This window comes from Sinocyclocheilus rhinocerous, unplaced genomic scaffold, assembly GCF_001515625.1.
Source record: "Sinocyclocheilus rhinocerous isolate Xijiao unplaced genomic scaffold, SAMN03320098_v1.1 scaffold2000, whole genome shotgun sequence".
Lineage (NCBI taxonomy): Eukaryota > Metazoa > Chordata > Actinopteri > Cypriniformes > Cyprinidae > Sinocyclocheilus > Sinocyclocheilus rhinocerous.
In genome coordinates this window covers 689,862-700,543 of record NW_015630998.1, presented here as the reverse complement: position 1 = coordinate 700,543, position 10,682 = coordinate 689,862, and the positions used below count along the sequence as shown (strand labels likewise).

Here is a 10,682-nt window from a genome sequence, read left to right as displayed (position 1 = left end):
CACACACAATTTGTTTACTTATTTTTAAGTAAAAAGTTTTTTTTAATAAAAATTATTTTAATTATTTGAATAATATTTTACATATTTTTTAAAATAATTTTATGTTAGTTTTAGTTTGAAACTTTTCATGAATTTTAGTTTAAAATTTAAATTCCATGAATTCAGTAAATTTTATGAATAATATGATGCAATATAACATGGAACTTTGACATCTCTTGAATTACACTCCTTATTGAGCAACATTACATAGCAACTGCAAATAAATAAACAAAATAAAACCTATTGATCTTGTGCTGAGGGCATGTGTTGCTACCGGTTACAAAAGCTTCTTATTGAGAATGATCATGGTTACTGCATACCGTGTTGGAACGTGAATGGCCTTAACTGTGTAAAACACTCACAGGACATCTAGTCTTATTTTAGTGTAAATTAATACTATTTTTACAGTCATACAACTAACTATTAAAGGTTTAGTTCACCCAAAAAACGAAAATTAGCCCATGTTTTACTCACCCTCAAGGCATCCTAGGTGTATGACATTCTTCTTTCAGACGAAGCCAATCGGAGTTATATAAAAAATTATCTTTGCTCTTCCAAGCGTTAGAATGGGAGTAGGCAGGTGTTTTTTTACAACAGTCCAAAATTAGTCAAATAAAGCGCATCCATCCATAATAAAACGTGCCTCACACAACTCCGGAGGGCGAATAAAGGCCTCCTGTAGCGAATTGATGCAATTTTGTAAGAAAAATATCAATATTTAAAACGCTATAAACACTTTTCTCTCACTTCCGCTAACTGTCACACGTGCAAGTCGTTCCGGCGGATGACGTAGGACGTATGCATCATGCACGCGCCTGTGAGATATGCTAGTCTCGCGAGTCGCAAGTTTGTTTACAGGAGCAAAGGAAGCAAAGTTTCCCTACTTTAGCAAAAAAGCAGTCTCCTTTTGGTTTATTGGACATTTTTCTTTACAAATCCTCGTTTTGTGCTTCTAATTCGTGACCGGCATTTTGTTTTGCTGTCTCTCCGCTGCGATTCCGCGTTCGTCGTGTGCGACGCATACGTCCTACGTCATCTGCCCGGAATGGCTTCCGCCTACGATAGTTAGTGGAAGTGAGAGAAAAGTGTTTATAACGTTGTAAACATGGATATTTTTCTTACAAAAATGCATCGATTCGCTAAAGGAGGCCTTTATTCACCCCCAGGAGCCATGTGAGGCACATTTTATTATGGATGGATGCGCTTTATTTGACTAATTTTGGACTGTTGAAAAAAACAACCGCCTACTGCCATTCTAACGCTTGGAAGAGCAAGGAAAATTTTTAATATACGTTAACTCTGATCGGATTCGTCTGAAAGAAGAAGAGTCATATACACCTAGGATGCATTGGGGGTGAGTAAAGCATGGGCTAATTTTCATTTTTGGGTAAACTAAACCTTTAAGGAAATAAGGGTTGGATAATAACCACAAGGGAACAACAAAGTTCTGTGTATCTGTTTTAGAAAATGCATGCAGTGTTTCTAACTCACTTGACCTACGGCAGTTTTGATCACTTTATCCGTATTACTGACAGAGGAACGGTGGAAAGAACGTCTGGTATATGATCAAAGCCCTTTTTTCTGCCAGAACTCATGCTCTATGTCTTTCTTTGTGTGATCTGTCAGATTTTAGAAGCCTTGGCCAGGAACGATGAGCAGTTGGTGCAGACTTGCAGTCGTCTGAGCTCCAGCATAGAGCTCATCCCTGAGGACCTGCAGACCAAATTCAGTGCAATGAGCGGCGAGAGACTGGAGCATATCAATCGAAGAATCACCAATTACAGGAAGGTCAGCAAGCATTGTATGAATCACTTCTTCTTACAGAATGAAAAACGGGTCTGGACTGGTTAGTGCTGGTCTAGCTGTATCAGCTGCGCTTATTTGGAGCAAGAAAAGGAAAATATGTCCACAAGCATCTGACAGTTTCCCTTGTTTTTCCCTGTGATCTGATCCAACATCCCACTCAGCACTGGATTAATTAGCTGTTGCTTCACCGGCTATAAATAGCTCTGAACATCCCGTCTCGTTGCATAATTTCCCTTCTGCTGTGTTCTCAGTAGGGCCCCGTGAGAGGTCTGGCAGGGTCCGGACCTCGGACACTGAAGCTCCCCGTTTGTCAAAGCTAGCCAGGAATGTGGGAAGTCCGGTCTGAGGGGAGGCTACGTGTCCAGGGCAGCTGTAACCCGTCCAGTGTAGTCCGTGATCGCAGCCATTCATGATCACAACCATAGAATCATTATGTCACTGTTGAAAAGGCGAGGTTCAAATCCCTGCTCAAGGGGAGCATTGAGGTCTTGTCAGCCTGTTACTGATTCAATTACATGCTCCTGTGCCTGAAGCCATGACTTTGAATGCAAACAGTTTAAATCAGTTATAATTTCAGGTGCAATATGGATCTATTCAAGAACAGTCTTGCTTTGTAAATAAATGACCCCTATATGATTGATTTTCTACATGTTGAAAAAGGACACTCCTAACCTGGTCAAGCTGGTCTTCAGTTGGTCTATCTGTTCTTGTAGCATGAAAACATTTGTGTTCAGCTGATTTAGCTAATTAGCCAGCTGATCTCTTAGCCTGACTAGCTGAAAAGAAAACAGTCCTCTAAAACAGTGGTCTTCAACCTTTTTTGCTCCAAGGCCCCCCATTGTTGAAGACACTATTTGAAGGCCCCCTAAGTAGGACTGGGAGATATGACCAAAATCTTACATCACGAAATGAGTCATTTTATTTCAAGGTAACTCTATATATCATGATATAATTATTTTTGCTTTAAATAAGGTCTTTATGATATAAAAATGTTTGATGCCATATAAATTTCATAATTCTTGACACCAGTGTCAACATCACAAAAAACTAATACTAACCTAAATTTAAAAAAAAGAAAAACTCAAGCTCACTGAAAACAAGTAAATAGTCAGCGATTAAATAAGAATAAGAAACTAATCACAAGCAATAGGGCAAATAAAACTACAGTAGAACAAATAAATTAGAAATGCTACATACATTGTATAATCAAATGAAAAAAAGTAATCAAATGTATAAAAACACTGCATATTCTTCACTGTGTGCATTAAATATATATTTCTTCTTATTAAAGTTACAACAGTAATTTAGTCAAGAGCAGTGAGTGATTTCCTCTCTTTTGTTGTTTGATTAACATGAATGACAGACAGCAGGAATATTAGACTGCTGTCACTTTAAGAGCTGCCCGGATCCAAAATACTGTTACACATGTGTTTTCTTTCTCAGCTGTTTGCTTTCACTTAAGACCTAAATTACTGTGTTTATGAGGATACTTGCAAAGACTGGCATTTTGATACATACAAGTGTGTCTATTTTGTTCAAGTCCTATAAAGTGGCAAAAATAACTCCGTTTAATACTCCCGCTCTAAGTACCATCTTCACATGCGCGCACCTCTCAGACAGAGCTCAGAAACTCAGACAGTGCACACATATAGCGAAATTAGTTCTCTTTCACTGCTGATAGTTGGGAACCACTACTTTAAAACTATCAAAATACACCAGCCTGACCAATGAAAACCAGCCTAAGCTGCCAGCTAAGACCTTAAACCACCATACACTGGTTTAATGTTAAACACACCAAGAACATCAACAGGTGATTGGAGATGTTGATGGATTGGCGTTTTTATAGTGTGTTTGGTATACACTGTACTGAGCTTTTGTATGGTCAAAACACTTTTTAGTGTTCACAGTTTAATCTGAAAGTTAAAATGCACCAGAGCTTGATGGGAAAGTGCTGAACTTAGCATGGGCTTAGTATGTTAGCATACCAGACTCAATCCAAAGATCCTACGGCTAACTCTTAATGAAGCCAGGTTGGTTGAAGCAACACAGTATTGTTGTTTTGGGTACAGTAGTACAGGTTTAGATGATTTACATAGGAAAAACCAATAAGCTCTTGTTCATATTCACACAAATATTTACTGTATTTTACACTAATGCCTCTCTGCTCTCAGTTTTCACGGGTTTTGAAGAACAGGGCCTGGCCCACGTTCAAGCAGGCAAAGACCAAGGTTTCCCCTCTACACAGCAGTGACTTCTGCCCCACCAACTGTCACATCAACGTAATTGAGGTGTCTTATCCCAAGACCACTACTTCCCTTGGAAGTGCCTTCGGAGTCCAGCTGGACAACAGGAAGAACACTCTGGAGAAAGGAGGCTGCAATTCAGAGCAGGGTGAGTGAAGATAGATTCCTAAATTTAATGTACAAGCAGAGACATTATAGGAAGCAATGGCCAGTTTAAAGACACCTACAGTATGAAATAAATATTGGGTTTTAGTAGTTTTTTTCTACTGGTTTGTGATTTCAGGCAAGATGAACCCCATGGTTTACGTCCAGCATAGTATCACCAGCATGGCCGCCCCATCAGGACACAGTCTGAGCAGGGCAGAAGGTCACGGTCTGCGCTTCCTGCTCCGAGAGGACGACCTGCTCATCCTGGATGCCTACCACAAACTTCTGACCAAACTCACCACTGTCGTCAAAGAGATGGAGTGCTACGCCGCCCAGATTCATGAGTATGACATTTTTATTTGGTAATATCTTTGTTTGGTCATGTGACCGTTAAAAACATGAATATATAGCTTGCCTTTTCAGCCTAGTACAACATCTGTCTTAAAATTCAATACTTAAATTGACAAAAAGTCAAGTTTTGAAGTGAATCAAAACTTTTTAAGGCAAACAGAGTTGTGACTGAACTCTATTACTGCCCTTTGCTTCCAGAGAACTCTGTAACTCACCACAAAGAGAGCTTGATCATTAGAAATGTATTATCTTCATTGTGGTTTATGTATTATTCTCTATATTCTTTTGTTGGTAAACTACCCTCTGAATTAACTGGTCTACCTGGTTATCATGCTTTTAAAGTCACAGAGAGGTTGGAAAGAAATCAGAAAAAATTAATTATTATTTAGGTGTTCAGTGCAAAACAACCATGGCTAATATTAGTGATACAGTGAATATGTAAGCATACCTCGATCAAGAGGTTAGAAGGAAAATAGAAAGAGCTTTAGAATCAGAATCAGAAAGAACTTTATTGCCAAGTCTGTTACACACACAAGGAATTTGTCTTGATGACAGGAGCTTCCGGTGCAGAAAGTACAGACATAGTGCAGACATACATATTCAGTAATGTGAGGTAATAAAAAGAAATATGACACTAATAATAATGGGAATAGACAATAAATTAATGAAATAATAACTATATGGTAATGAAAATATAAAGAAAATAGACAGAATTAAGAATGTTCAAAAGTGCTATTAAAGATAAAGATAAAAAAAAAACATATTTGGTTGACCATTGTAAAATCTTAATGTCAGACTCTGTTCCGTGTTTTGTGTTTTGCTCCCCACGTGTACCAGTTTTCCCTCATGTTTAATTATTGTTTCATTAGTTCCAGGTGTGTCTCGTCATCCCATCCTCTAGTCATGTGTATTTAAAGTGTTTCCTGTTTTGAGTTCTCTGTCCGGTATTGTATATGTCAACCTCTCCTGCTGCGTGTGTTTTCCTGGTTCCCTTGTGTTGGATAATTAAAGTGTTCTTGTTGATGTACTCCTCGTCTCCTCGTTCCTTGCTCCGCGCTCCCTCACAGTAGCGATCGTGACACTTGGGTTGACGTTAGCTAATTATATTAAACACTTGAAGGTTAACTTATTTGCATTTTTACATCTCCCTTGACTGTAAATGATTTGAGACATTTATTCAGATGTTGGATTTGGAATCAAATGACGTCAGTAATCATGCAAATTGTTTCTAGATGTGATAGTTCTTATAACTGCTAGAGTCTCTATGGGATGTTACTGTCCCAGCAACCGTGTAATCTTTGTACATTTCACATGACCTAACATCTGGAATTTGCATTATGTCTCTTAATTACCTTTTTTCTCCAGCAACTAAATGTGTGTGTGTGTGAGACACTTTAGTAAAAAGAGGGTGGGTTCTTCCTGTCTGAGCCGAGCTGTTGATGGTTTCATTTTCTGGAAGCACATTAACACCTTGAAGGAAATGGGACACTCTGAGGCCCCTATCCCAAAATGGAAATCTGCAAAAATAAAATAAATAAATAAATAAATGCCACAAGAGCACTGAACTCAAGCAGTACACTGTAAATTTCACTCTCCCTGAGTAATTTGCAAAGTGGCACAAGCGACTAACAAGACTACATTTCGCTGTCTTTCTTTCTCTTTCGCTCTGTTCTTTCCAATTCTATTCATACCAACTATAGTTTAAATAAAAAAAAAACATCCATTATCCCATCAGCCTTTGAATTTTCATCATTACATGGACAACACATGCTCAGATCCTCGGTGGACATGATGGCAATTACAGCTAGTCTTGATCTGCGGTGGGGGTGGCACCTTTCACTGCTTCTGCCATATGCTTGTCAGTGCCGATTGCTGGCTGAATGTCTGTGAGTGTGCTTATTGGCAAGGCTGTCCTTGATCTGGTGGGGAGATAATTGTCAGACTCTGTTCCGTGTTTTGTGTTTTGCTCCCCCCATGACCCAGTTTTCCCTCATGTTTAATTATTGTTTCATTAGTTCCAGGTGTGTCTCGTCATCCCATCCTCTAGTCATGTCTATTTAAAGTGTTTCCTGTTTTGAGTTCTCTGTCCGGTATTGTATATGTCAACCTCTCCTGCTGCGTGTGTTTTCCTGGTTCCCTTGTGTTGGATAATTAAAGTGTTCTTGTTGATGTACTCCTCGTCTCCTCGTTCCTTGCTCCGCGCTCCCTCACAGTAGCGATCGTGACACTTGGGTTGACGTTAGCTAATTATATTAAACACTTGAAGGTTAACTTATTTGCATTTTTACATCTCCCTTGACTGTAAATGATTTGAGACATTTATTCAGATGTTGGATTTGGAATCAAATGACGTCAGTAATCATGCAAATTGTTTCTAGATGTGATAGTTCTTATAACTGCTAGAGTCTCTATGGGATGTTACTGTCCCAGCAACCGTGTAATCTTTGTACATTTCACATGACCTAACATCTGGAATTTGCATTATGTCTCTTAATTACCTTTTTTCTCCAGCAACTAAATGTGTGTGTGTGTGAGACACTTTAGTAAAAAGAGGGTGGGTTCTTCCTGTCTGAGCCGAGCTGTTGATGGTTTCATTTTCTGGAAGCACATTAACACCTTGAAGGAAATGGGACACTCTGAGGCCCCTATCCCAAAATGGAAATCTGCAAAAATAAAATAAATAAATAAATAAATGCCACAAGAGCACTGAACTCAAGCAGTACACTGTAAATGTCACTCTCCCTGAGTAATTTGCAAAGTGGCACAAGCGACTAACAAGACTACATTTCGCTGTCTTTCTTTCTCTTTCCCTCTGTTCTTTCCAATTCTATTCATACCAACTATAGTTTAAATTTAAAAAAAACATCCATTATCCCATCAGCCTTTGAAGTTTCATCATTACATGGACAACGGAAACCCTACAGAAAATGACACTCCTACAATTTTGATTCCTGAAATGTTATTAATTTTAACTTTTACATGTACTAGGATTTTCCATAGATTAAAGGGTTAGTTCACCCCAAAATGAAAATTTTGTCATTAATTACTCACCCTCGTGTGGTTCCAAACCCATATGACCATCGTTCATCATCAGAACACAAATTAATTTTTGATGAAATCTGAGAGCTCTCTGACCCTCCATAGAGAGCAATGAAATGTTCCCAGGTCCAGAAAGGTAGTAAGGACATCGGTAATGAAAACGTCTTAGGTTACTTATGTAACCATGGTTCCCTGAGTAGGGAATGAGACACTGCGTCCTCTAGGTTTCTTGCCATGCTGCGGACGCAAGCTTCAGACGAAGAAGTGAATGACATGTTCTCCCGGCGCCTATTTATACTATAGTCGCACCGGTAGTGACGTCATGGCTGTCGCCGGCCAACGAGTTGGTGTTTTTTCAATGTATGCTTCAGACACGGGTCACGACGAGGCGTTCCCCATAGCGACCCCTAGAGGACGCAGTGTCTCGTTCCCTACTCAGGGAACCATGGTTACATAAGTAACCTGAGACGTTTTCTTTAAAGAATAGTTAACCCAGAAATGAACATTTTGTCATCATTTACTCACCCTCATGTCATTCCAAACCTGTATGAGTTTCTTTCTTATGTTGAACACAAAAGAAGATATTTTGAAGAATTTTAAAGAACCAAAAGTCCCCATTGACTTCCATAGTAGGGAAAGAAATACTATGGAAGTCAATGGGGACGATGTCTTCAACTGTTTGATTAACAGCATTCTTCAAAATATCTTCTTTTATGTTCAGCATAAGAAAGAAACTCGTAGAGATTTGGGATGACATGAGGGTGAGGAAATGATGACAGAATTTTCATTTTGGGGTGAACTATCCCTTTATTAACAGATGCTCCTAGCGCTATTTAACTAATCAGTTTTCCGAATGGGTTGCAAATGCGTTTATAAGTAGTGTTCACATAAACAGCTCTTTTCTGGACAGCTTTACTTTGATCAGAAGAATCAAAAGAATGTTTTATCCACATAGATCATATACCATAAAACCCATATTAAATTCTGTTCCTTTGGCTTCTGTCCTACTAGTTAAATGCAGATGTTTCATATCTGTCTTCTCAGCTGTTTCAGATAGCGATCTCTTTTGTATTTGCAAGTGTGGCTTGACCAGAAGTCACATTCTGATTATAGTTGAAAGTGCCGAGTCAGCTGCACGACATTAGCTGAATGTAAAGAGCCTCACATGTCACATGAAAGCACTCATGTATAAAGGACCGAGAGACCCATGGACCCAAACCAAGATCTCCCCTGCAGACTCTCATCAGTGTTCCCCTCCTCCACTTCTTCTCACTTTGATGCTCAGTGCCCCTCGAGGCCCCATGCTGCACACACTTCCTTATTAAGCTACAGCCAATAGCGGCACTGGGTGCTCTTTTCAATGGCTACAGAATGGTACTCTATGGTAGCGACCTGTCTGCTTTGACAGGAGGGAACATTGTTAGAAAACCGCTAAGTTGGAGAACTAGAGCAGCTGGAGAGGCCTTCAGGCGATCTCACGAGCGAGGCGTCGCTGGAAACTTTTCTCAGGTTCTCGCTTGCAGAATTGGTTTGGGTTGGAAGTGATTTCGTTGAGGTTTTGTTTATTGTTAGGATGAAAATTAGAGTTACGGTTTGCGCTCGTAAGGGAACGTATTCCATGAAAGTATGTCTATGTTTTCCCTCTCATTAAAAGAACCCAGAGGAGTTTGTCCTGAAACTCAAACAAGGCTTGACATGTTAGTATTCATGTGTGGAGAGACTGGGCCTCAAAACCAGACTGAAAATATGGCTTAAATGTCCCCATGTTTGAGAATAAGCGTCTACATTTTCTTCGTCGTTCTCCTAACGGAGTTATGACTGTTGACACAGCTGTATATGCGTGTTTTGATGTTATCCATATTTTGAGGACCTCGAACTTCCTCGAGCTGTTGTCCGGAAGCCAAGCACAAACAGGTTGTGATTTTGTTTGGCTCTGGTCATCCTCACACATTCAACACTCTGACACGCTGTGCCTGATCCTCTCGAAATGTTTCAAATATAACTTGAAACCATGCTAGACTTAAAAGATGTTAGGGAGGTGACAGTTGGATGAAAGGATGCACAGCATAACAAAAGCAAGTTGAAAGTGTAATAGAAAAATGCACAACACAAAGGAAATAAGCCACAGCGCAACAGAGAAACCCACAACATAATGGAAATAAACCATATCACAAGGGAAATGAGCCACAGACATAGCAAATCAAGCCACGACACAATGGAAATAATCCACAAACAACAGGAATAAGACAATAAATAACACAACAAATTAAACAAAAACTAAATAATAGACCACTGCATTTTTACAGCAGTTGTTAGATACAAAATATTTTAGACATTGTTTTATATATTGTGACTTTAAGGAAGTTATAGGACAGATGTCTCCCATTATAATGTTCATCTTTGTTGCAATATTCAGCTCATGTAGTGTCTTCAGCATATCTAGTCAATAATATTAAAAAAACAATCTTTTCCATTTTATAAAGGTGCCATAAATATTTACACAATATTGTGCACTATACACACATTTTATTTTTTATTTTAATTTATTTTATATTTTCCATCCATTCTTCAAACTTACGGTAAACATTCTACAGTGTAAGCTACATGTGATGTGACATACAGTAGTTGAGGAAAACACCTCGGACAGATGGCCGTTTTATTTTATTTTATTTTATTCTATTTTTCCATCAATTCTTCAAACCATACACTTATGGTGTACATGCTACAGTGTACATGTGACAGTTAAGGAAAACACCTTGGACAGATGGCCATTTTATTTAATTATATTATTTTAATTTGTTTTATTTATTTATTTTTAATTATTCCAAATGTTGTTCCTTATTTCCATTGTGTTTTCAACTGCTAGTATTTATTGTATTATCCACCCCTGGTTCACTGTGAAAGAGTCGTAGAGTGATGTGTCTTTCCCTCTGTTTATGTGAGTCATGAACATATGTTTCTGGAGGTGTAGATTCTGACTCTTTTATTGCACATAGATTGCAGTGTGATTAAAGTGTGATTAATCTTTCTCTGGTTCTCCCTGTCTCTCTCTTTCTC

General features: G+C 38.7%; 1 protein-coding gene across 1 annotated transcript in view; it reads left to right on the top strand.

Moving 5' to 3' along the window:
* The window catches only part of LOC107741010 (phosphatidylinositol 3,4,5-trisphosphate-dependent Rac exchanger 2 protein-like), a 141,176-nt gene that overhangs the window by 81,712 nt on the left and 48,782 nt on the right, over positions 1–10,682 (top strand). Inside the window, exons 23-25 of the mRNA XM_016553587.1 lie at positions 1,666–1,827; positions 4,017–4,236; positions 4,372–4,579. Coding sequence (XP_016409073.1) covers positions 1,666–1,827; positions 4,017–4,236; positions 4,372–4,579 — 590 coding nt within the window. The remainder of the gene's footprint in view (positions 1–1,665; positions 1,828–4,016; positions 4,237–4,371; positions 4,580–10,682) is intronic.